A 27,552-nucleotide genomic window follows, 5' to 3' on the forward strand; every position below is an offset into this window, starting at 1 on the left:
ACCTGGAATTAGAACCTGGAAAGGGGCTGGTTTAGCACACAGGGCTAAATCGCTGGCTTTGAAACCAAGGCAGGCCAGCAGCACGGTTCAATCCCCGTACCAGCCTCCCCGAACAGGTGCCGGAATGTGGCGACTAGGGGCTTTTCACAGTAACTTCATTTGAAGCCTACTCGTGACAATAAGCGATTTTCATTTAATTTCATTTCATGGAATTAAATCGCACAAGATGTGAAAAAACAATATAAGTACCGTTACCAGTTTTGAAATGGTAGTTCAGGCATTTCTCATACACCCTAGAAATAACTGCTGTTCCAAACGGCTGGAATGAGAGCTACGTTGTCAAAGACTTTCATCTTACCCACATCAGCACAAATGCAAGAACACAAATTTCAAACAATCACAACCATTCCCGCTGCAGGAGAAAAGGGTGCTGATTGATTGGCAAGTCAACTGATTGGCCAAAGTGTTGCCAGCGGGGAAAACGGGGGGGGGCTACTGGCTCCCTGGTAATTCAAAAAGAAAGGCTCCGCCATCACCCTACTAAGAATGAACAAGCATCAGAGGACTGCTTACCTGGAGTGAGAAGCAAGGAACCGTCTGGTGTGAAGGTGAGTCGGCGGAAGAACGATTTCATGCCGTCGTCATGAAACATTCGATAGGTCTTGGTCTGCCATTCGTCGAAAACAGCAAAATATGGAACATAAGTGAATAAACACCGAGGCCAGAACTGAACAATCCCAAGGTAAACTTTTTCCCGCATCTTAACACTTGCATCAGGCTTCCCACTCACAAAGATTTGCATAAAGCACATAGATAATGAGTGACCAGAAGCATGACAGAGAAAGGGTTAATGGAAAGGACTGGAGCTTGGTCCAAAAGGTTTATTTGGAAGGCAGGTTGAAGGTGTCGCCGTTATGAATGTGTTAAAGGTCCAGTGTGTGTGTGTGTGTGTGTGGGGGGTGAGGAAGATTAGCAACGAGAAGCGAATTGCCACCTATTGCTGAACAAGTTGCGTTGCTCTCTGCCATTGGCTGCACACAAACTATACCTCGCGGCCAACTTCCAAAACGAGTGCCACAAAATTGCTGTATTTGATCTGTAACTATGTTCAACTCTTATTGGAGTCTTGTTCACCCTGTTAATGACTCTACTTCCCCCTTCTCCCTTAATTCAACTTTCTTTTCCTTTCCAGTTCTCTTCTCCACCATTTTGCTTGCTAACAGGAGAGACTCTTCGACCCAACACTCGGGGGTGAGCCCAGCAGTCCAACGCATCCCCCACAACTTTTTTGCCACAAAAAGGTGACGTGAAAAAAATTCCAATTCACGCTGCACGTCACAAACTGCACCCCACCAGCCATTCCCGGAATATCGAAGGAAAGCCTTCCAGAGGGCGAGGACACACAGTAACTGAAGAAGCAGCGATCGACGCTAAAATGAAGCAATTAGCCAGTACAGGAGGAGAGCACAATGATCGGGAAGGGCAAAACGACAGTGGAACTTGAAAACGGGGACAAGGAGTTTGAAATCAATTCTCTGGGGCACAGAGCAGTGAGGAGCCCACCACGAGCTGGAGGGCAGGGCGCTTCGATACAGGTATTTCACAAAACTAAACTCTTCAACCTAACCGTTAAACCCTAACCATTACCAACCTTGGTTTCAGAAAATGATAACGCAGTCAGGGCCCCAATGTTCTGGCAGTGGAGCACCCTTCTGAAACATGGGCAGGTTGCCAGTTCAATGGAGGGGACCTTCCTGAGGCAGGTTGGGGAGGCATCAGAGCCACGGGCTCAACGTCACAGGGGGAGAGAGAGAGGGGGAGGGAGGGGGGCTGCATTAAGACAAGGCTGCAATCATGGTCAAGACCAAGTCAGCGGAGAGGTGAAACAGGCTGGAGGGGGTAACCCAACAATCTACAAGTTTCTTATTTATTGACTGATGCACAGGCTAATGAAGGATCCATTGGCTCCAAGGTGGCCAATCAACATGCCACCTTGGGCCAGTAACAGGATAACTTATCGTGGGGCACGAGGAAATGCCGCAGGCACCGAACATACCATTTCATACCAGAAATAGCTGGTAACCATGGGTCAATAGAGTGAGGAAATTAGAGAAATTAATATCGGCGGAGGAACAAGTATTGGCGAAACGTGGGAACTAAAATCCAGCAAATCGCCAGGACACGATTGCCTACACCCCAGGCCATCTCTTCTAAAAGAGATCGCTGCAGAGATAGTGGATGTGCTGGCTATGGTTTTCCAAAATTTCTTAAGATCCTGGAACAGTCCCATTCGACTGGAAGTTCGCAAATGTCACGCTGCCATTTAAAAAAGGAAGTGGAGAAATAACAATAAAAAAAACTGGCCAGTTAGCCTGACATAATTTGTCTGGCATCTCTTCCAAGTCTTCACAGTGCACTTAGAAAAATATAGTATGATGACACAAAGAGGGTAGATGAAGGGAACCAGTAGATGTAGTACACCTGGAATTCCAAAAGGCATTCAGATAAAGGTGCCACACAGAAGGTTAATAGGCAAGACATGGAATGAAGAGTAATATATATGCATGGATAGGGGATTGGTTAATGGATAGAAAGCAGAGAGTGGGCATAAATGGGGCATATTTAAGCTGGCAGGCAGCGAAGAGTGGAGTGCTGCAAGGTTCAGTGCCAGAGCTTCAGCTATTTAGAATAGGTTAATAAATGAAGAGACAGAGAATAATGTATCAAAGTTTGCTGATGATGCCAAGCTAGGTGGAAAAGTAACAGTGGGAAGGACACAGTAGCTGCAAAGAGATACAAGTAGGTAAAGTAAATGGGCAACAAGATGGCAGATATAACATAACATAGGGACATGTGAAGTTATTTGCTTTGGTCATAAGAACAGAAAAGCAGAATATATTTTAAAAGGTGAGAAATTTGTAAGTGTTGATGTTGTAAGAGATTTGGCTCTGCTCCTACAAGGAACAGGAGCATACAGGTGCAGCAAGCAATCAGGGAGGCAAATTGCATGTTGGCTTTTACTGCAAGGGGATTGGAGTGCAAGAATAAAGTCTTGCGTCAATTGTACAAACATTTGGTGAAACACTGCAGAGCTGGTCTCCACGTTCAAGGCAGATACTTCCATTGGAGGCCGTTACAGTGAAGGTTCAGTAAATTGATCCCTGGGACGAGGAGGTTGTCCAATGCGAGAGGCTGAGAAAATTGGGTCGATTTCCTCTGGAGTTTGGAGGAACGTGAGGCAATCTCAGTGAAACCTACAAATTTTTGAAGGGGTTTGATAGGGTGGGCGGTGGGATGGTTTATGTTGGTCGGGGAATCTAAAACACAGAGGCGCAGTCTCAGGGTAAGGGGCTGATCATTGAGGACCGAGATGAGAAATTATTTCCTTCAGGGGGCTGCGAATCTTTGGAATCCTCTATCCCGGAGGTTTGTGGATGCTCCATCGTTGAATACATTCAAGGCTGGGATGCACAGATTTATGGTGTCTCAGAGAATTAGTGGCTATGGGGAGTGGGCAAGAAAGTGCAGTTGAAGCTCAACCGTGATCGGATTGAATAACGGAACAGGCTCAGTGGGCCATACGGTCTACTGCTTCTATTTCTTGTTGCCTTGTGCTTCTAGGTGCAGGCTTGGGACACTCATTTGGTCCCAACGTCAGGGTTACGGAGCCTGCTGCAAAATCCAGCTGTGTTTCAGGTTGGTGATCTTCCAGCAAACCTGGGAAAAGCTAGAAACGTTTTAAACAAATGATAGGGGGGAGGGGCAGGCAGGAACTAGATCCAAAGTCTGCGACAGGTGGGGAGGAGGTATTAAATATCTTAGCCCAGAGCCAAAGGAAGTGGTATTGGGACAAATAAAGAAACAAATGATGCGCCCACAAGAGGTGTGAAAGGCAGAATGATGTGGTGTTGGCATCCAAAAGCAGAAAGAAGAGAAAGACCAAGAGTAAAACTGGAACCTGTGAAGGAAAACACAAAATGGGGTCAGGTTACAGTACGAAATTGTTGAACTCAACGTTGAGTCTGGAAGACTGTAAAGTGCCTAATTGAAAGACGAGGTGCAGTTCCTCAAGCTTACATCGGGTTTCGTTGGAACATTACAGGAGGCCAACGGGGGAGAATGGGAAAGCAATGTGGGGAATGAGAGGTGACAGGAAGTCCGTGCTTGCAAACAGATGTTCTGGCAAAGCCATACCCAATCTGCATTTGGTCTCCCCAATATAGAGAAGACAACATTATGAGCAGCGAACACAGTATTCCAAACTGAAAAACATGCGCGGCAATCGCTGTTTGACCTGAAGGAGTGTGTGGGGCCTTGGACGGTGAGAAGAATGGAGCTAAAAGGGAAGGTTTTATGCATACATTGGGCTGTGAGGAGGAGAGAGGGAGGTGTTGGGGGTGATTACGAAAAGGACCAGGGTGTCACAGACAGAATGATGCGTTTTGTGGTGGCTTCACACTGGAGGTGGCGGAGAACGGTCCATTGAATATGGAGGCTGATGAGGTAGAAAGTGAGGACAAGGGATCCCCATCGTGGTTCTGACAGGGTGGGGAAGAGGTGAAAGTGGATGTGCAACAAACAGGATGGTCACAGTCGAGGGCCCCGTCAACAGTGATGGGAAAAGAGTCCTCGATTCAGGGAAAAAGACACATCAGAAGCACTGGTATTAGGAAGATTGCATCGTCAGAAGAGATGTGGCGGAGATGGAGAAACTGGGAGAGTGGGACAGCCTCTCGTGTTTCAAATTAGCTCTTTACAGTCTTTCCAAGTCAACACCAAGTTCAACAACTTGAGACGCAAACTCTGACCCAATTTTGCGTCATTTATCTCCACAGGTTTTGGTTTTACTTGTGTTTCTCTTGTCCTTGCGTTCGGGTGACAGATGTCCATCAGTCTGCCATTCACACCATTCCCCCCCCCCCCAGTGCTGACAGACAGTCACTGACCTGTCACGTTAGCATCTGTGGGGCGAGTAACGGGCTTACCAGAAAATCACCGTCTATGTTTGAATTCAGATTTCCAGCAGGCGCAGTATTCTGCCTCTGCACAGTACAAATTGGCTGCACACAAGACAGATGGCAACACAAAGTAATTGCCCAGCCCCAGCTCATTCGGCTTTGCAATGCTGACAAGAGGAACGTGCTTCACAGTGGCCAGCCGGAAGCTGAAACCACTATTTTTAAGCCCTCGATTATTTACAGTATGCATAAAAAAGGAGGGATTTATGAAGCTATTTATCAAAGACTTTAAGATCCCAAATTTAATGTTCTGGTTTGGCGGTGGCAGGATCGCAAGCCTCGTTAAGGAAAAGGATTTGAATTTCCATAGCGCCTACCCCTCAGGACACCCAAAGTGGCGTTACAGCCAAAGTACTTCTGATGTACAGTCACTGTCGAATGTGGGGAATGCACACAGCAAGATCCCGCTGCAGCAATGAGGTGATGACCACATAATCTATTGTAGTTATTTTTCACGAGGGTCTAAGCGGGTCAGCAGGACACCACAACCCAATTCTTCTTCAAAATATCATCATGGGATCTTTTACATCCCCCAGAAAGTTAGGACAGGGCCTCGGTTTAATTTCCCCTCTGAAAGGTGACACCTTCAACTCTGCGAGATTATATCAACTTGTTCAGACCAACAAACTGGTTGGAATGTGATAGAGAATCAGTGTTAACTTCCTGCCACAAGAGGTCCCCACATGCACGCAATTGCCAGCAAGGAACCAGTGACCAAAAGCAGGTCGTGCGGCATTAAAATGCCCCCCAGAATTGCCATGTTTTCAGTCAGTGCCATAGAATCAAAGATTTACCTTTCTAAAACATCTTGCACAACCTCAGTATGTCAGAAACCACATTCTGGAACTCCCTCCCTAGCAGCAACGTGGGTGTGCCTACACCACCGGGACTGCGGCGGTTCAAGGAGGCAGCTCAACACCACCTTCACAAGGGCAATTAGAGATGGGCAATAAATGCAGCCCTGGCCAGCGACACCCACATCCCACAAAAATCAATTTTAAAAAATTGGCGATGGAGAAAATATAATGGACAAATAGGATGCCCAAAAAACATCTTTGGAGCTAATGAAGCACTTTCTGAAACCATGTAATTGTGGTAATGTGGGCAGCCAATCGGAGCTCACCAGTGTGGCAACAGGCAGCTAATCTGTTTTGGTGATGTTAACTGATGGATAAATATTGGCCAGGAAACTGAGGACATTTCCCCTCCTCTTTGTTGAAATAGTGCCAGGTGATCCTTTGCATTGTACACTGTATGTTGGGAGGGCCGTTAGATACAGCTCTCGAGGTGAACAGGATCAAAGGATATGGGAGGGTGTAGGAGAACAGGAACAGGCTATTGAGTTGGACGATCGGCCATGATCATAATGAATGGCAGAGCAGGCTCGAAGGGCCAAATGACCTCCTCCTGCTCCTATTTTCTCAAACATTCTGTCTCCACTCCCTCGAAACCTCTATTAATTCATCCCTCAGTTTTCTTTTTTGTGGACACCCAATCCTTTCCCAATGTGACAACAGGCAGGTGGGGGCCTCAATTTCATGCCTCACTCTAAAGACACAACACGGCGCAGGAGGATCGGCATCAACCTTCGTGGGACAACGCACAACCGTTTGATTCTGTGTCGAGTGCGGCAACTGAGCCACGCCTGTAGATGTTGGGGGTGGTGTAATTGCAGACGTGCTTGGTTTTGCAAGTCCCAAAAGCCAACGGTGCTACACTAGGGGTGGCATTTCCTTTGAGGCTCCCTGGTCTCCTGACATAACACTGGTAGAAGCCTCCAGAGAAAAGGCCGCTGATGCCGAATCCTCCGGGCGTCTGCCGAAGTTAAGAGTGGGAGATTGGGAAAACCGCACATGAATTCCAGGTGTTAATACTTCCAATAATAAGGACGGAATGTTTGGTTTGATAATATGACTCAAGTACATCTGGTTCAAGTCCTTGCTGTTGGACTGCACGAGACCAGGAAACGTCACTCAGCCCGACAGCGGCTGCCAGCAATCTCTCTCAGCCCCACCGAGTGCAGCATGGGGAACAAAGGAGAATGTCAGTCTGCACACCCGCACATTGCTAAATAATTAGTCCGCGCTAACAATACTCTATGCAAAGTTATTGAAGGACCAGTTATTTTACAGTATAGCATACCTCCCCTTCACAACCAGATGACATCTTGCTGACATTAAAAGCTACCCGTCTGGTCTGTGTGCTGTACACTCGCATAACCCTGTCAACCAAAAGATACAAAAGTTACACTTTAAACACCTTGCCTTTGTTCAAAAATCGATTGAAACTGTAACACATAACATTAATGAGCACATCATGGATGTGAAACCACAAAGGATTAGATTGGATAAATCGCTGGCTTTTAAAGCAGACCAAGGCAGGCCAGCAGCACGGTTCAATTCCCGTACCAGCCTCCCCGAACAGGTGCCGGAAGTGGCGGCTAACTTCATTGAAGCCTACTTGTGACAATAAGTGATTTTCCTTTCATTTCATATACAGCACAGAAACAGGCCATTCGGGCCAACCAGGCCATGCTGATGCTTATGATCCACTCGAGCCTCTTCCCATCTTAATCTCCCATTGTAACCATCGACTCTCTTCTTCCTCACATGCTTATCTAGTTCCCCCTTAAATCCATCTGCACTATTCATTTCAACCACTCCCTCTGGTGGGGCTCCCCATTCTCACTGTTATTTGGGAGAAGAAGGTTTTTTCTGAATTGACTATTGGGTTTCTTGGCGATTACCTTGTATTGGTGGTCTCTAGTTATCCTCTTCCCTATAAGAGGATGCATTTGTGGTCATCTTCCAGGATTCTATAGACTCTGGAATAGTTCCTACAGATTGGAGGGTAGCTAACCTGGCCCCACTATTTAAAGAGGGAGGTAGAGAGAAAACCGGGAATTATAAACTAGGGCAGCCTGACATCGGTAGTTGGGAAAATACTGGAGTCCATTACGAAAGATTTTATTGCAAAGCACTGAGAAAACAGTGGCAGGATTAGACAGAGCCAGCGTGGATTTATGCAAGGCGAATCATGCTCGACAAATCCACTGGAATTCTTCGAGGATGTAACTAGTAGAGTCGATGAGGGGGAGCCAGTGGATGTGGTTTATTTGGAATTTCAGAAGATTTTCAACAAAGTCCAACATAAGAGATTGGCATGTGAAATTCAAGCACATGGGATTGGGGCTAGTGCATTGAGAATGATGGAAAACTGGTTGGCAGACAGGAAACAGAGGAGGAATTGACAGGACATTTTCCGAATGGCAGGCAGTGTCTAGTGGGGTACCGCAGGGGTCGGTGCCAAGACCCCAGCTAATGACAATATGTATTAATGATTTAAATGAGGAAGCTAAATTTAACATCTTCAAATTTGTACATGACACAAAGTTGGGCGGGAGGATCAGCTAAGAGGAGGATGCAGAAATGCTTCAGTGTGATTTGGACAAGTTGAGTGGGTAAATGAATGGCAGATGTAGTTTAATGTGGATAAACGTGAGGATCTTGCTATCGAGGGAGCACAGAGAAAGTTTACCAGACTGTTTCTGGGATGGCGGGACTGGCATACGTGGAGAGGTTGGGATCATATTCGGAGTTCAGAGAATGAAGGGGGTGGGATCACATAGAAACCTATAAAATTCGAACAGGACTGGACAGGGTAGATGCAGGGAGGATGCTTCCGATGCTGGAGGAGTCCAGAACTAGGGGGTCACAGTCTGAGTATACGGGGTAGACCATTCAGAACTGAGATGAGGTGAAATTTCTTCACCCAGAGAGTGGTCAGCCTGTGGAATTCACAACCACAAAAAGCATTTGATGCCAAAATATTGTATGTTTCTAAGGAGTTATATGTAGCTCTTGGGGCTAAAGGATACGGGGAGGAGCCGGGATCGGGATATTGAGTTGGATGATCATAATGAATGGTGGAGGAGGCTCGAAGAGCCAACCGGCCTCCCTCCTCCTCCTCCCATTTTCCAGGAAACATTCTCTCTGCATCCATTCATCCTCTGTTCGGTCAACTCTCAGCCTTCTTTTTTCAGCAGAGAAGAGATTCCATCCTTTTTTAATGTGTCCACTCGACTATTTCTGGCATCAGACCACAGGCAAACACTAAAATGAATATATTCAAACTGCTCTTTTGTCCAAAAAGCAGACAAAGAAAGGCATGCGACATAAACTAGCTTTGAAAAATCCCCCCAATTATCCCGACATTAATTAACCTTGCTTTGAAGTTGAGGTTGCATTGTTATCGGAAAGTTAATTATGGAAATACTTAGAAATAAAATAGATGAAAGAAAATTAATTTTGTATCCATTAATCCAAAGCTGACCAATGGGAATCCAGGGAAAACTGCCTGATAAATTATCTTCACAACGCCAGTTGAATATATCTCAATGTCCTGGACCAGAATCCTGGAATGTTCTTCCCAGCATCACTGCACCAGATGGACTGCAGCAGTTCGAGGCGGCAGTCTCGCGGGCAATTAGGGACGGGCAATAAAACGCTGGCCGATCCCGTGAAAGAATTTTAAAAAGCTCAGTCGGGCTGCCACGTTTCAGGTTAAAAAGGGTGCAGTAAACCTCAGAATTCACTGTAAGATTCATCAGGAATTTGCCTGGAACAGGAACAACAGGGAAAATGTTAGCCAACCTACCGGTCACAGCTCAGTGTAGCAATGTACTGCCCCAGAGGATCCCAAGTGACACCTTGCACATAGCTCTTGTGTTCATTAAAGATTGACAGTTTCGCTCCTGAAAATAAAGACACAAACGGCTTGGAGTACAAAGCAAAAATTCAATGCATGTATAAAATAATACGGTCCGCTTATCTCCAATGGGAAGTATTTCAAGGTGAGTTTTAGAATTAACACGCAGAGCGTGTGCACCGATTATCGTGCATTTTCAACCCAGCGATACATTTATGCGCTGCATGCTCGGGAAATGCGGGCAGAGTCGGTCAGAGCTTCATCACCCTTAACCCAAGATGCAATTCTCCACAGTCAGCACAGAACCACTGCCATCTTGTCAGAAAGCATCAGTGCCACAGAGAGGGGGAGGGTGTGGTGGGGAAACGAAAGATGTTTGGAGGGAAGGAAAACAAAAGGGATTCATTGACGCGTGCCTGGCAGAGCAAAACTGCACCTGTGTTTTGTCAGACCTGGCTTTCCATCCAGAAAATCCGAAGAGGTGAAAGTCTCTACTCTCAATTACAGGGTCCAATGGAAAATTAGGTCATCACCTCAATTTAAATTCTAATGGACGCGCAGGGAGAATTCATACCACAACCTGTCCACAATTTGGCATTAACACGCCGATTTCAATCACTCAGGCGTTGAAACTTGTGGAGCAAAGGGGTGGAAATCGGTCACAGGGCGAGTAGCAATCTGCAATTAACCATTTCTGGAGGAACACTGGCTCTGTTCACACATCGCTCAGTGACTGAACTAACAGCAGCTTCACCACGTTATCATTTAGTGCACTCAAACACCCACACAGAGGGGCTAGTGCGTGATAGGGAGTGGAAAGAAGCACAAATCAGAAAATATATTGAAGCGGGCTGGTGGCATAGCGGTATCGTCACTGGACTGGTAATCCAGAGGCTCAGACTAACGCTCTGCGGACACGGGTTCAAATCCCACCATGGCAGCTGGTGGAATTTAAAGTCAATTAATAAATCTGGAACATAAAGCTAGTCTCAATAAAGGGTGACCAGGAAAACCATCACCAATTGTTGCAAAAAACCCACCTGCTTCACAAAGGAAATCTGCCGCCCTCACCTGGTCAGGCCTACCCAAGCCTACAACAATCTGCCCGACTCTTAACTGCCCCTCTGAAATGGCGCAGCAAACCACTCAGTCCGTGGGGCAAATATGATGGACAAAGGAATGCTGGCCCAGCCAGCAACACCAACATCTCGTGAAAGAATCAATAAAAAGTTGCACGAGTTTGATTAGTATTTACCTTTATTAACATCCCACATAATGGCAGTGTTATCAACTGATCCAGACACCATGTGATTCCCATCAGTTGTCCAGCAGATATCATATACGTCCTCTATGTGCCCTCTACATAACAAAACACATACACACACAAAACGAAGGATATTTAGGTAAACAGCATAAATGAAAACAAAATCCCAGTGATTATATCTAAAATCTTCATCTTGAATGTCAGGCGTAAAAACCCAAAGTGCTTATGACCAAAACGTGGTGTCGCAAGGAGCAACGCTACAATGACGGGTGACGTTGGTGGAGGGATGACTATCGGCCAGGACAACTCCTCTGCTCTTCTTCCACGGCATTTTGAGGATGGTTCTGACCCACCTGGCGCCTGGGGAAGCTGCTGGCACCAGTGGAGCCATAACCCAGAGTTGTAACCTCTTCTGAGGAAGTTGTAGGGGCAAAGAGCGGGTGAGAACATTGAAAATGGGGTACGGAAATGAGCAGGAAGATGGGGGTCACAAAATGCGACCGATAACCGTACCACACGTCATAGTTTAAATGGTAGCAAAAGCTCAAATCAACCAAAGTGCACAATGACTCCTCTCAAATAGGTTGTGGTTCCAACAGCGCGGAACAGTAATACACATTGAGTCACAAGCTCAGAACATTAATGGCTGAGAAATATTAGGAGTAGGCCATTCAGCCCTTCGAGCCTGCTCCATCATTCACTAAGATCATGGGCGCTCTTCAATCTCAACTCCACCTTCCTGCGCTATTTCCGCATCATTCAATTCCCTTAGCATTTAAAATACTATCAATATCCATCTCGAATATAGTAAAGTCGCCTTAGTCCCAGATGACCATCGGCTGCTTTTCCCTTTGAGGGGGGAGAGCTGACTGCTGGTGATTTAACCTGAGGATCACCACACTTCAGGCAAGGGCCAGGTTGAGAAGGCGAAGCCTTCATGAATAACCTCAGCCGGCACGGGGATTGAACCTGCGCTGCTGGCCTTGCTCTGCATCACAAACCAGCTGTCCAGCTAAACCGGCCTCCAACGCCTGAATATCCACACACTCTGGGGTAGAGAACTTCAAACATTCACAACCCTTTGAGTGAAGGAATTTCTCCTAATCTCAGCCCTAAATGGACCACCCTTCATTCTACACTGTGCCCCCCCCCCCCCCCCCCCCCCCCCCCCCCCCCCCCCCCCCCCCGGCAATCTACCCAATCCTAGACTCCCCAGCCAGGGTACGTAGCCTCCAAGTCCCCAAATGTCAGACTCAAAAGTACCCAAATTTTTTGAAAGTGACAGTAAAACATTATTTCCATCGTAAACTGACTGCTCCCTTTGATTCCCCCCCCCCTCATCATCCCTTATTGGCCACTCCGAACCAAAGCCATTTCTGTCAGGAAAGTGAAGAGCAGGACTTAGACAACGAGATTTATCCTTACCGCAAGGTTTTGAGTACTGTCCAGTTCTCCTTATTTAACTGCGTATCCTCTTCAAAAAGGTTTTGTTCTAATTCTTTGACGTCTTTGTTGTCATTCAGTTTCCATAGCAATATTAGCGCATCTGTGGCACACGGATAGATGTTTAGGTTGGTCAACACAATAAAACCATTTTGGTCATTTAATCAGCAAACAGTTGGGATAATCTATTCCGAACGATTAAGACAGAATTTCCCAATCTTCCCCGTCCTCCCGTACGTCTGCGGATAAACGCGGCAGGCAGCAGTGTAGTGAGCAATACAAATCGGGGGCCATCCTTGCTCCAACTGTTGATCTGCAGTGATGCCGCCAGGGCGACAGTGGGAGCATACAGAGATTTGTCCGGGTCATTCCCAACTCCTTGCGGGTGAGGAATAATGGCCAGAGTTTCTTTCCAAAAGAGCCTGGCTGGATCCCGACTCTGTGTAAAACTAAGCTATCCCAGAGTAAACATTCCAGTTCTCAATCCAGAGCCTGAGGCTAAAAGGCCTCCTGAAAGTGGCGGTCCCACTATAATCGAGTCAAGAAACCACCACATTTATCATGTTCTACAGGGGGCATTCAGGCTGCATATAGACAAACTCTCTGGGCAGTTAACGGACCAAGACCCACTCCACACATGCCCACTACTACCTTTAATGGTCACGCAGCTGTGATAAATGGTTTGGCTAGACATTATTACTCTAGTAGAGGCTTTCCAATTTGACAAAGTCCAAATACCCATTTAATCAAAAAGTTTCACTTACCATCTCCTCCTGACGCGAGGATCTCACCGCTCGGAGAGAAACGTACAACATTCACTGCCTTTGTGTGACGTATTAAGTTTGATAAAATATCTACAATTGCTTTCCCATCCTTGCCTTTGTCGGCCTTCCATATCTGCAAGAAAATGATGGTGTTGAAGGAGCTGAAGGTAGCTTTTTACTCAACAAGCTTATCCAGTGAGCACGGGAGCACCTGCATACATATCGGGCCAAACGACATAGGTAAAAAAAAGGATGAGGTCCTCAAAGCAGAATACAGGGAGCTAGGAAGGAAGTTAAGAAATCGGATCTCAAAGGTAGTGATCTCAGGATTACCACCGGTGTCACGTGCTAGTCAGAGTAGAAATGACAGGATATATAGAATGAATACATGGCTGTATAGATGGTGTCAGGGTGAGGGTTTCAGATTCCTGGGGCATTGGGAGCGATTCTGGGGGAGGTGGGGCCTGTACAAACTGGACGGGTTACACCTGGGCAGGACTGGAACTGATGTCCTAGGGGGGCTATTTGCTAGAGCAGTTGGGGAGGGTTTAAACTGAAATGCCATGGGGATGGGATCCTACACAAGGAGTCAGAGAAAGAGGGAGCAAGGACAAGAGCAAAAGGTAGAAAAGTGAATTAGAAAAATGATAGGTGGAGAAACCAAGGACAAAATTCAAACAGGGCAGTAGAGAAAAATATTGGGAGCAAGACAAGCATTGTGAAAAAGACAAACTTAAAGGCGCTGTGCCTTAATGCACGGAGCATTTGCAATAAAGTGGATGAACTAATCGTGCAGATAGATACAAATGGGTATGATATAATTGGGATTGCGGAGACATGGCTGCAGGGTGACCAGGGATGGGAACTGAATGTCCCAGGGTTGTCAGTATTTAGGAAGGAAAGGCATAAAACAAAAGGTGGTGGCATGGCACTGCTGGTTAAAGAGGAAATTAACACAATAGTGAGAAAAGATATTAGCTCTGACAATGTGGAATCTGTATGGGTAGAGTTGAGAAATACCAAGGGACAAAAAACATTAGTGGGTTTCATATATAGACCCCCAAACTGCAGTGGTGAGGTTGGGAATGGCATTAAACAAGAAACTGGAGATGCATGTAACAAGGGAATATCGGTGATCATGGGTGACTTTAATCTTCACATAGATTAGGCAAATCAAATTAGCCACAATGCCGTAGAGGAGGAATTCCTAGAGTGTATCCGGGATGGTTTTCTTGACCAATATGTGGAGGAACCAACTAGAGAGCAGGCCATCTTAGACTGGATACTGTGTAATGAGAAGGGAATCATTGCCAATCTGGCTGTACGAGACCCCTTCGGGATGAGCGACCATAACATGATATAATTTTTTATCAAGATGGAGAGTGAAGTAGTTAATTCGGAGACTAGGTGCTGAATCTTAATAAAGGGAATTATGAGGGTATGAGGCGTGAGTTGGCCTTGATAGATTGGGGAGAGTTACTTAAAGGGATGACAGTGGATAGACAATGGCAAACATTCAAGGAACGCATGGAGGAACTACAGCAACTGTTCATTCCTGTCTGGCACAAAAGCAAAGGGGGTAAGAGGGCCAATCCATGGCTTACAAAGTAAATTAGAAATAGTATCCGATCCAAGGAACACGCATACAGATTGGCCAAGAAACTTTATAGATCTGAGGATTGGAAGCAGTTTAGAATTCAGCAAAGGAGGACCAAGGGATTGATTAAGAAGGGGAAAGTACAGTACAAAAGGAAGATTGCTGGGAGCATAAATACTAACACTAAGGGTTTATACAGGTATGTGAAGAGAAAGAGATTGGTAAAGAGAAATGTAGGCCCCCTACAGACAGAAACAGGGGAATGCATAATAAGGGACAAAGAAATGGCTGAACAATTAACATACATACTTTGATTCTGTCTTCACAAATGAGGACACAAATCATATCCCAGAAATGTTGGAGAATGAAAGGTTTAGTGAGAGGGAAGAACTGAAGGAGATCAACATTAGTAGAGAAAGGCCAGCACGGCGGCGCAGTGGTTAGCAATGCTGCCTCGGCACTGAGGTCCCAGGTTCAATCCTGGCTCTGGGCCACTGTCCGTGTGGAGTTTGCACATTCTCCTCGTGTTTGCGTGGGTTTCGCCCCCACAACCCAAAGATGTGCAGGGTAGGTGGATTGGCCATGCTAAATTGCCCCTTAATTGGAAAAAATGAATTGGGCACTCTAAATTTTTTTAAAGTATTAAAAAAAAGTATTAAAAAATACATTAGTAGAGAGATGGTGCTGAGAAAACTGATGGGATTGAAGGCTGATAAATCCCCAGGGCCTGAGGATCTGCATCCCAGGGTGCTTAAGGAGGTGGCTCTGGAAATAATGGATGCATTGGTGGTCATCTTCCGGGATTCTATAGACTCTGGAACTGTCCCTGCAGATTGGAGGGTAGCTCATGTCACTCCGATATTCAAAAAGGGAGGTAGAGAGAAAACAGGGAATTATAGACCAGTAAGCCTAACATCGGTAGTGGGGAAAATGCTTGAATCCATTATCAAGGACTTTATAGCTTAACATTTAGAAAGCAGTGGCAGGATCAGTCAGAGACAGCATGGATTTATGAAGGGAAAATCATTCCTGACAAATCTGTTGGAATTCTTTGAAGAGGTAACCAGTACAGTCGACAAGGGGGAGCCAGTTGATGTGGTATATTTGGACTTTCAGAAGGTGTTTGACAAAGTCCCGCATAAGAGATTATTATGCAAAATTAAAGCGCATGGGATTCGGGAAATGTATTGAGGTGGATAGAAAACTGGTTGACAGAGAGGAAACAAAGAGTAGGAATTAATGGGTCCTTTTCAAATTAGCAGGCAGTAACCAGTGGGGTACCACAGGGATCGGTGCTGGGACCCCAGCTAATCACAATATATATTAATGATTTGGATGAGGGAACAAAATGTAACATCTCAAAGTTTACAGATGATACCAAATTAGGTGGGAGGGTGAATTGTTACGAGGATGCAGGGATCCGACAGCAAGATCTGGACAGGTTGGGCGAGTGGGCAAACCAATGGCAGATGCAGTATAATTTGGATAAGTGTGGGAGTATTGTGTGCAGTTTTGGTCTTGTTCTCTGAGGAAGGATGTTCTTGCTCTCGAGGGAGTGCAGCAAAGGTTTACCAAACTGATTCCAGGGATGGCGGGACTGTCATATGAGGAGAGATTGACTAGGTTGGGATTGTTCTCGCTGGAGTTCAGAAGAATGAGGGGGGGGATCTCATAGCGACTTATAAAATTCTAACAGGACTAGACAGGGTGGATGCAGGGAAGATGTTACCAATGATAGGTGTGTCCAGAATCAGGGGGTCACAGTCTGAGGATTCAGGGTAAACCATTTTGGACAGACATAAGGAGACACTTCTTCACACAAAGAGTGGTGAGCCTGTGGAATTCATTACCATAGGAAGTAGTTGATGCTAAAACTTTGAATATATTAAAGAGGCGGCTGGATATATCACTTGGGGAGAATGGGATCAAAGGCTATGGGGAGAAAGCAGGATTAGGCTATTGATTGGATGATCAGCCATGATCGTGATGAATGGCGGAGCAGGCTCGAAGGGCCAAAAGGCCTCCTCCTGCTCCTATCTTCTATGTATACCGAGCAGCTAAATTACCCGAGTATTACAACATGCTGCTACGTCCCTGCGTCAGAAATGTGCCTGAATGTGGACACCAAGACCGATACCACCATCGGAATGGACATCTCGCCAAGACCAACAATCACAAGTCAGAAATAAATGAAAACCCTTTGGGGATGATACTGGAGGAGGCCCAGACAGCAAGAAACCGTCCATCAAGCTGGGAATGAATGAAAGGAGAGAAAACAGACTAGCGGAGGATTTTTAACAATTGGTTAATTAGTGCAGCAGTGCAGCTCTGGATTATCAGAGTTTGTGAGGCTTCTACCTGCCAAGATTCTCTTGGGTTATCGTGACTCGAGCAGAGATTTTTAAAAAATATATAATTCTTGCAGGGTGGCGATCGCTGGCTAGTCCAGCATTTATTAATCATCCCTAATTGCTCGAGACGTTGGTGATGAGCTGCCTTCTTGAACCGCTGCAGTCCATGTGGTGCAGGTACACCCACAGTGCAGTTAGGAAGGGAGTTCCAGGATGTTGCCCCAGTGACAGTGAAGGAACAATGATATATTCCCAAGTCAGGATGATGAGCGGCTTAAGGGGAACTGCCAGGTGGTGGAGTTCCAATGTAGCTGCTGCCCTTGTCCTTCTAGGTAGTAACGGTTGTGGGTTTCAACAGTGCTGCCGAAGAAACCTTGGTGAGTTATAATGATCATCTTTATTGTCACAAGTAGGCTTACATTAACACTGCAATGAAGTTACTGTGAAAATCCCCTAGTCGCCACATTCCGGCGCCTGTTCGGGTACACAGAGGGAGAATTCAGAATGTCCAAATTACCAACAGCACGTCTTTCAGGACCTGTGGGAGAAAACTGGAGCACCCGGAGGAAACCCACACAGACACAGGGAGAACGTGCAGACTCCACACAGTGACCCAAGCCGGGAATCGATCCGCAGACCCTGGCGTTGTGAAGCAACAGTGCTAACTACTGTGCTACCCTATATATGAGTTCCATGGTGATGTCACAGAGTAAACTTATAATAAAGACGCGGGAAGAGGAGAATTTATTGCTCTTTTTCTTTAAATTAGTTGATCTTGTCTTTATTTGAAAGGGGCTGGGGGTTTGATTTTTGATTTGATTTGATTTATTGTCACATGTGTTAGAAGACAGTGAAAAGTATTGTTTCTGTCAGCTATAGACAATGCATACCGTACATAGGGAAGGAAGGAGAGTCAACAGAAGTAATGTTAGTCATAACCAGGATGTAGAGAAAAGATCAATTTAATACAAGGTGGGTCCCTTCAAAAGTCTGATGGCAGGAGGGAAGAATCTGTTCCTAAGTCGGTTGGTACGTAACCTCAAACTTTTGATATATTTTTCGTGACGGAAGAAGGTGGAAGAGAGTATGTCCGGGGTGCGTGGGGTCCTTAATTATGCTGGCTGCCTTCCTGAGGCAGCGGGAATTATAGATAGAATCAATGGATGGGAGGCTGGTTTGCGTGATGGACTGGGGTACATTCACAACCGTTTGTAGTTTGCTGCGGTCTTGGGCAGATCAGGAACCATACCAAGCTGTGATACAACCAGAGAGAATGTTTTCAATGGTGCATCTGTAAAAGTTGGTGAGAGTCATAGCCGACATGCCAAATTTCCTCAGTCTTCTGAGAAAGTAGAGTCATTGGTGGGCTTTCTTAACTATAGTGTTGGCATGGGGGGACCAGGACAGGTTGTTGATCTGTACACCTAAAAACTTGAAGCTCTCGACCCTTTCTACTTTGTTCCCGTTGATGTAGACAGGGGCATGTTCTCCTCTACGCTTTCTGAAGTCGATGACAATCTCCTTTGTTTTGTTGACATTGAGGGAGAGATTATTGTCGTCGCACCAGTTCACCAGATTCTCTCTCATTCCTGTACTCTGTCTCGTCATTGTTTGAAATCCAACCCACTACGGTGGTGTCATCAGCAAATTTGAAAATCGAGTTGGAGGGGAATTTGGCCACACAGTCATAGATGTATAAGGAATATAGTAGGGGGCTGAGGATACAGCCTTGTGGGGCAACAGTGTTGAGGATGATCGCGGAGGAGGTATTGTTGCCTATCCTTACTGATTTTGGTCTGTGGGTTAGGAAGTTCAGGATCCAGTCGCAGAGGGAGGAGCCGAGGCCCAGACCAGAGAGTTTGGAGATGAGTTTCATAGGCACAACAGTGTTGACGGCTGAGCTGTAGTCAATAAATAGGCGTCTGACATAGGTGTCTTTCTTATCTAAGTATTTCAGTTTGAGTGCAGGGCCAGGGTGGGAGTACAATGAGATGCTGACTGTCCAACATAGAAGAAAGCCGCTCCAATTACAGCCCAAACGGACACAACACTACCAAATTGTTTTTCCACAAACATTTTTAAAGAGCCAGTTGCCATCTCGACCATCACAAAATCTAAGCTGCCCAAGTACATACCCGGACTGCGCTGTCTACTCCTGCAGAGGCCAGTCTGTCAATCCTTCCATCCGGTCCATGCTGAAAGTCGACACTGTATACAGGTTCCTTGTTGTGCCATGCTATTTCACACGTAACAAACTTCATGCTGCTCAAGCTGAGGGAATGTGGGTGGGGCGGGAAAGAGGAGGAAGAGAAAAGTTACAATTAAGCAGTCAGTATAACACAACGGAGAAAGCAAGCTCTCTTTGGACTGCTTGTGGGCCTCGGAGATGCCTTTAAATCCCTGCAAAGAGATTTCAGAAGCAGCAACAGGACCCGTTACAATTCGTGCCTTCAGTGAAGAGTCGGGAGGAGAGGGAATTTCCAATCTCGGCAGGTCCACCGTTAGCAGATCTTCCGACTCAGCCCCACATTCTATGCAAGGTTCAGAGAGATTCTGTGTTTGCAAACGCTGAATCAGTTTTAATTTGGGATTTCTGGTGATTTTTGAGTGTGAAGTCTCAGCAGTGGGGCAAACCTTGTCACTAAAAGAACGGATATAATTTTTTAAAATACAGCAAAGTGCTGGGAACACCATTGGCTGAAATGTTAAACTGACAGCAGACACTGCCTGACTTGCTGAATATTTCCACTCTATCGTCCAGATTTGGACATCTTGCTTTTGGCTTTTATACTCTGACAGCCATACTGTGGGTTTAATACTGCTGGGCTGACTAATGTTTCACTTATTTTTGTGCTTCTTCTGCATTGTTAAACGATCAACAATTGAGTGTGAAGGTGGGAAATAGACCCACTTGTATCGCACCTGGAGGTCATCCTCCAGTGGGTTCCCTCACCAATTTCTCAATGCTGGTGCAACATGTACCCCCAGAGAATTATTTCTTATGCCACAGCCTCCCTCACTGGTCTGCAAGTCAGAACCTTTAATAACGTTTTTTTTAAATTTTTCATTAAGGTTTTTCTCAAACAGAATTTTTACATAACCAATGGAAAAAATAAAAATATGTAACAAAACAAGGTGGCTGTTATCATTATACAAAAAGAGATTATACATTAAATGAACAGTCCACCACCTCACCCTCTTCCCCCCCCCCCCCTCCCCCTCGGATTGATAATTTTAACGCTCTTAAAGTCAAGGAACGGTTGCCACCGCCGGGCGAACCCCAGTAAGGACCCTCTCGAGGCAAACTTTGCCTTCTCAAGACTGAGAAACCCAGCCACGTCACTGACTGAGAAACCCAGCCATGGCACTGACTGAGAAACCCAGCCATGTCACTGACTGAGAAACCCAGCCATGTCACTGACTGAGAAACCCAGCCATGTCACTGACTGAGAAACCCAGCCATGTCACTGACTGAGAAACCCAGCCATGTCACTGACTGAGAAACCCAGCCATGTCACGGACTGAGAAACCCAGCCATGTCACTGACTGAGAAACCCAGCCATGTCACTGACTGAGAAACCCAGCCATGTCACTGATTGAGAAACCCAGCCATGTCACTGACTGAGAAACCCAGCCATGTCACTGACTGAGAAACACAGCCATGTCACTGACTGAGAAACACAGCCATGTCACTGACTGAGAAACACAGCCATGTCACTGACTGAGAAACACAGCCATGTCACTGACTGAGAAACCCAGCCATGTCACTGACTGAGAAACCCAGCCATGTCACTGACTGAGAAACCCAGCCATGTCAATGTCTGAGAAACCCAGCCATGTCACTGACTGAGGAACCCAGCCATGTCACTGACTGAGAAACCCAGCCATGTCACTGACTGAGAAACCCAGCCATGTCACTGACTGAGAAACCCAGCCATGTCACTGACTGAGAAACCCAGCCATGTCAATGTCTGAGAAACCCAGCCATGTCACTGACTGAGGAACCCAGCCATGTCACTGACTGAGAAACCCAGCCATGTCACTGACTGAGGAACCCAGCCATGTCACTGACTGAGAAACCCAGCCATGTCACTGACTGAGGAACTCAGCCATGTCACTGACCCAGGTCTCCACGCTCAGGGGTTTCGAGTCCCTCCACATTAACAAGATCCACCTCCGGGCTACCAGGGAGGCAAAGGCCAAAACCTCGGCCTCCTTCCGCTTCCTGAACTCCCGGATCCTCTGACACCCCAAAGATCGCTATTGCATGTCTAAGATCCTGGACATTGCCTTCGCAAAACCCTGCCAGAATTCTTTCAGCGCCGGGCGTGACCAGAACATATGGACATGGTTTGCTGGGCTCCCTGCACATCTCGTACAGCTGTCCTCCACCCCAAAGAGCTTGCTCATTCTCGCCGTCATCATGTGTGCCCGATGGACCACCTTAGACTGAATTAAGCTGAGCCTGGCACATGATGAGGAGGAATTCACCCTGCCTAGGGCAGGCCCTCGCCCAGCTCCTCCTCCCACTTGCCCTTCAGTTCCTCCACTGAGGCTTCCTCCGCCTCCTGCAGTTCTTGGTAGATGTCAGACACCTTCCCCTCCCCGACCCAGATGCCAGAGACCATTCTGTCCTGTATCTTGCGAGGGGGTAGCAACAGAAATGCCCCCACTGTCTTTCGAGAAAGGCGCGGACTTGGGGGTATCTGAAGGCGTTTCCAAGGGGCAGACTGAATTTCTTCTCCAGAGCCTTCAAGCTAGGGAAAGTCCCATCTGCGAACACATCCCCTATCCTTTTAATGCCTGGCCTGTGCCAGCTTTGAAACCCTCTGTCTATCTGGCCCGGAACAAATCTATGATTATACCGTATTGGGGTCCAAACTGAGGCCCCCTCCTCCATCCGGTACCTTCTCCACTGACCCCAGACCCTCAGTGCCGCCGTCACCACTAGGCCTGTGGTGTATCGTGCCGGCGAGAAAGGCAGCGATGCCGTTACCAGTGCCCCTAGGCTGGTGCCTTTGAATGACGCCGCCTCTAGCCACCCCACTTCGACCTTTCCTCCATTACCCATTTCCTAATCATGGCTACATTAGCCGCCCAGTAGTAGCCACAGAAGTTCGGTAGCGCCAACCACCCACCCCCCAACCCGGCTGCGCTCTAAAAACAGTCTTTTAACCCGCAGGGTCTTGTTGGCCCACACAAATCCCATGATAATCCTGTTCACCCTCTTGAAGGAGGATTTGGGATGAAGATGGGAAGGCACTGGAAAACGAACAGGAATCTGGGGAGGACCATCATTTTCACGGTCTGCACCCTTCCCGCCAGAGAAAGCGGGAGCATGTCCCACCTTTTAAAGTCTCCCTCCATCTGCTCTACAAGCCGAGATAGATTGAGCCTGTGTAGGGCATCCCAATTCCTAGCCACCTGTATGCCTACATACCGAAAGCTCTTCACTACCATCTTATAGAATTTACAGTACAGGAGGCCATTCGGCCTATCGAGTCTGCACCGGCTTTTGGAAAGAGCACTCTACCCAGGCACACATCTCCACCCTAGCCCCATAACCCAGTAATCCCACCCAACACTAAGGGCAATTTAGCATGGGCAATCTACCAAACCTGCACATCTTTGGACTGTGGGAGGAAACCGGAGCACCCGGAGGAAACCCACGCACACACGGAGAGAACGTGCAGACAGTGACCCAAGCCTGGAATCGAACCTGGGACCCTGGAGCTGTGAAGCATTTGTGCTAACCACTATGCTACCGTGCTCCCTCTTGAGCGGGAGATCTCCCAGTCTCTTCTGACCCCGAGCGTGGATCACAAACAGCTCACTTTTCCCCACGTTCAACTTGTACCCCGAGAAACTCCCAAAGTCCCTTAGGATCTGCATGACCTCCCCCATCCCCTCTAGCTGGTCCGAAATATACAAGAGCAGGTCGTCTGCGTAGAGCGAAACCCAGGGCTCCTCCCCCCCCCCCCCCCCCCCCCCCCCCCCCCGAACCAGCCCCCTCCAGTTCCTTGAAGTCCTCAGTGCTATGGCCAACGGCTCAATTGCAAGGGTAAATAGTAGCAGGGATAGGGGGCACCCCTGCCTCGTCCCTCGGTGTAGCCTAAAATACTCCGACCTCAGCTGGGTCGTGGACACACTTGCTACGGGGGCCTGATACAGTAGTTTGACCCACCCTATGAATTCCTCACCAAATCCAAACCTACTTAACGCTTCCCACAGGTACCCCAATTCCACCCGGTCAAAGGCTTTCTCTGCATCCATTGCAGCCACAACTACTGCGTCCCCTCCTTCTGAGGGCATCATGATAATGTTTAGGAGCCTCCTCACATTTGTGTTCAGTTGCCTGCCCTTGACGAAACCCGTCTGATCCTCATCAATCACTCCCGGGACACAGTCCTCTATTCTAGTAGCCAAATTCTTAGCCAGCAGTTTGGCATCTATGTTTAGGAGCGATATCGGCCTGTCGGACCGACAGTGTAGCGGATCCTTCTCCCTCTTGAGGACGAGCGAGCTCTCAGCCCGCGACATCGTCGGGGGAGGGGGAGGATTAACCTTTAATAATTGTAACGGAGCAGAGATATAGCTGGTCCTCGTCATGAAATCTGGACATAGCTTTAGGAAGATTGAACATTTCTCAATTAGTTGTCAAAGCGTCAGACTTTTTTTTTTTTAAAAAGAGTTTTGTTGAATATACCGACAGCCCAATGGCTCTGTGGATAAAAGTGCCTCCCAGAGTGGTCCTGAGCCAGTAATAAGCCATGGTCTTTGCCTCGTTGATTGCACACTGACTATTGCTTCAGCGAAGGTCAACCAGCCTTGGTAACCTTCTAGGTCAGGGGTGGGCAAACTTTTCCGTGCAAGGGCCACATTCAGAAATTCACAATTTTAAAGGGCCACATAGTATATTAATTAATAGTCCCGGTTGTAACCAATTAGCGTGAAGCATATACCTCAGCGCTTCCCCCGGTGGCATCCTGCCTTTAGCCCTCTTTTTCTCTACTTTTCAAAAATGGCGCTTCACCCGGTTTGATTCTGGGCGCCTCATATAGAACATAGAACAGTACAGCACAGAACAGGCCCTTCGGCCCTCGATGTTGTGCCGAGCAATGATCACCCTACTCAAGTCAACATATCCACCCTATACCAGTAACCCAACAGCACCCCCCCCACCCCCCCAAATAACCTTATTTAAAAAAAAAAAAAAATTTTTTATGACTTGATCTTGGTGGGCCGCATAAAGACCTTTGGCGGGCCGTAGTTTGCCCACCCCTGTTCTAGGTGAAAGAGAAAGGGAAAGAGTGGTCCACCAGGGTTCCTGCAGCTGAAGGCTAGTCAGTGACAGTGAATGCTATAAAGTGTGCACTGGGGGAGGGTAATGCCAGGCTTGGGCTTTAGCGATCCTCTCCCCCATCACTCTCAAGACTCACACGTTACGAACACAAACCAGCACTAGACATTGAAGGGCTGTCAATGTTGAAACCAAGGTATCATCATCTCTGGCAGAGCAGAAAAATGGACAAAACCGGAACCAGGACAAGGGAGGAAATAAATTCTGAACCAGCCTGAGAAATACTGTATTAGGTTGCAGGACTGAACATTTAAATACACTTTTACTTTCCTTACCCGCAGCACGGTGGCGCAGTGGTTAGCACTGTTGCCTCACAGCACTGAGGACCCAGGTTCAATACCGGCCCCAGGCCACTGTCGGTTTGGAGTTTGCACAGTCTCTGTGTCTTTGTGGATCTCACCCCCACATCCCAAAGATGTGTAGGGTAGTTGAATGTCACGTTAAAATTGCCCTTAAATTGGAAAAAAATAATTGGCTACACTAATTTTTTTTTATGCACTCCACCACGTGCATAACTTTTTAAAAAAAGACTAGCTTTAATACAGTCTTATAGAAATCAATAGCACATTATAGAATTTACAGTACAGGAGTAGGCTATTCGGCCCATCGAGTCTGCATCGGCCCTTGAAAAGAGCACCCTAGTTAAGCCAAAAAGAAAATGCTGGAAAATCTCAGCAGGTCTGGCAGCATCTGTAGGGAGAGAAAAGAGCCAATGTTTCGAGTCCAGATGACCCTTTAGGGGTCATCCTTTAAAGGGTCATCTGGACTCGAAACGTTAGCTCTTTTCTCTCCCTACAGATGCTGCCAGTCCTGCTGAGATTTTCCAGCATTTTCTTTTTGGTTTCAGATTCCAGCATCCGCAGTAATTTGCTTTTACCCTCGTTAAGCCGACGTCTCCACCCTATCCCCGTAACCTCACCTAACCTTTTGGACACTAAGGGACAATTTTAGCATGGCCAATCCAACTAACCTGAACATCTTTGGACAGTGGGAGGAAACAGGAGCACACGCAGGAAACCATTGCAAACACGGGGAGAACGCGCAGACGCCACACAGAGGGCAGAATTGAACCAGGGTCCCTGATGCTGTGATGCAGCAGTGCTACCCACTGTGCCATCCTATCTAATATCAGAGCCTGCTACATCCTTAATTTATTCCTTTTATAAGACCATAAGGCATAGGAGCAGAATTAGGCCACTCAGCCCATCGAGTCTGCTCTGCCATTCAATCATGGCTGATATTTTCTCATCCCCATTCTCCTGCCGTCTCCCCATAACCCCTGATGCCCTTATTAATCAAGAACCTATCTATCTCTGTCTTGAAGATACTCAGTGATTTGGCCTCCACAACCTTCTGCGGCAAAGAGTTCCACAGATTCACCACTCTCTGGCTGAAAAAAATTCTTCCTCTTCTCTGTTTTAAAGGATCGTCCCTTTAGTCTGAGATGGTGTCCTCTGGGTTCTAGCTTTTCCCACAAGTGGAAACATCCCCTCCACATCCACTCTATCCAGGCCTCGCAGTATCTTGTAAGTTTCAATAAGATCCCCCCTCATCCTTCTAAACTCCAACGAGTACAGCGCCAAAGTCCTCAACCATTCCACATACGATAAGCTCTTTGTTGCAGGGATCATTCTTGCAAATCTCCTCCGGACCTTTTCCAAGGCCAGCACATCCTTAGTTAGATACGGGGCCCAAAGCTGCTCACAATACTCCAAATGGGGTCTGACCGGAGCCTTATACAGCCTCAGAAATACATCCCTGGTCTTGTATTCTAGCCCTCTTGACATGAATGCTAACATTGCATTTGCCTTCCTAACTGCCGACTGAACCTGCACGTTAACCTTAAAAGAATCGTGAACAAGGACTCCCAAGTCCCACTGTGCTTCTGATTTCCTAAGCATTTTCCCATTTAGAAAATAGTCTATGCCTAAATTCCTCCTTCCAAAGTGCATAACCTCACACTTTTCCACATTGTATTTAATTTGCCACTTCATTGCCCACTCTCCTAGCTTGTCCAAATCCTTCTGCAGCCCCCTTGCATCCTCAATATTACCTGTCCCTCTACAGATCTTTTATCATCTGCAAACTTAGCAACGGTGCTTTCAGTACCTTGTTCCAGATCATTAATGTATATTGTAAAACGTTGTGGTCCCAGCACAGACCCCTGAGGCACACCACTCGTCACCGGCTGCCATCCTTAAAATCCTTTATCCCCACTCGCAGCCTCTGCCAGTCAGTCAATCCTCTATCCATCCAGGATCTTACCCATTTATAAGCATTCAAAAGCCAAATTCTGCAAAGATCATTACCTGAAGATAAAATTAAAGATGCCACAGCCTAACAGTAACCTGTGTTCTCCGGTTTCCTCCCACAAATCCCAAAGACGTGCGGTCAGGTGAATTGGACATTCTGAATTTTCCCTTTGTATGCCCGAACAGGCGCCGGAATGTGGCAACCAGTGGATTTTCACAGTAACTTCATTGCAGTGTTAATGTAAGCCAACTTGTGACAATAATATAAATGATTATAATAGATGCTGACTGGCCTGTTTTGTATTTCCAATACCACAATACTCCCAGTTACAATTAGTTCAGCCTTCTCAAGGCTGTCAATATTCAATGTGCAGCCCTTCAATTAATACACAGCACATCACCCAACTCTAAAAACAATATTCTCAATGACACATTAACATTTTAATACATTTGCAGGCCTATTGAGCAGAGTTGAGCAGAGTGAGAAATGGGGGGGGGGGGGGGGGGGGGAGAGAAAGAGAAAGGAAAGATCTGCTCCTGGAAGCAACAAGTTAACAGCACATTAGCAATAGTGGCCTCCACAACAACTTGATCTAAACAACCGCGAGGGGGGGTTAAAAGTTGGAGCCAGGCGAAACTTTGCAGAGATTGTCCAAAGCTGGAGTTGGACTGGAGTGCAGCTTCATGTCACTCAGTAGCAGATGCACAGAACAGGCTTTTTAAAAAGAAAATAAAGTTGGGACAGACCTTACTGCAAAATAGTAAATGCCTCAGGGAAGGGGAAAATGATTGCATT

At 46.8% G+C, this 27,552-nt stretch overlaps 1 protein-coding gene across 2 annotated transcripts in view; it reads right to left on the bottom strand.

Moving 5' to 3' along the window:
* The window catches only part of chaf1b (chromatin assembly factor 1, subunit B), a 47,145-nt gene that overhangs the window by 19,294 nt on the left and 299 nt on the right, over positions 1-27,552 (bottom strand). Inside the window, exons 1-8 of one of the 2 annotated variants that reach the window (XM_038801568.1) lie at positions 24,780-24,801; positions 19,280-19,415; positions 13,197-13,329; positions 12,415-12,535; positions 10,981-11,084; positions 9,675-9,771; positions 7,161-7,239; positions 574-667 (exon numbers count right to left, since the gene is read on the bottom strand). In XM_038801568.1, coding sequence (XP_038657496.1) covers positions 574-667; positions 7,161-7,239; positions 9,675-9,771; positions 10,981-11,084; positions 12,415-12,535; positions 13,197-13,329; positions 19,280-19,405 — 754 coding nt within the window. In that variant the 5' untranslated portion in view covers positions 19,406-19,415; positions 24,780-24,801. Of the gene's footprint in view, positions 1-573; positions 668-7,160; positions 7,240-9,674; positions 9,772-10,980; positions 11,085-12,414; positions 12,536-13,196; positions 13,330-19,279; positions 19,416-24,779; positions 24,802-27,552 lie in introns of those variants that run through there. The other variant, XM_038801567.1, reaches the window with a different exon arrangement.

Source organism: Scyliorhinus canicula, chromosome 7 (genome assembly GCF_902713615.1).
Source record: "Scyliorhinus canicula chromosome 7, sScyCan1.1, whole genome shotgun sequence".
Taxonomy (NCBI): domain Eukaryota; kingdom Metazoa; phylum Chordata; class Chondrichthyes; order Carcharhiniformes; family Scyliorhinidae; genus Scyliorhinus; species Scyliorhinus canicula.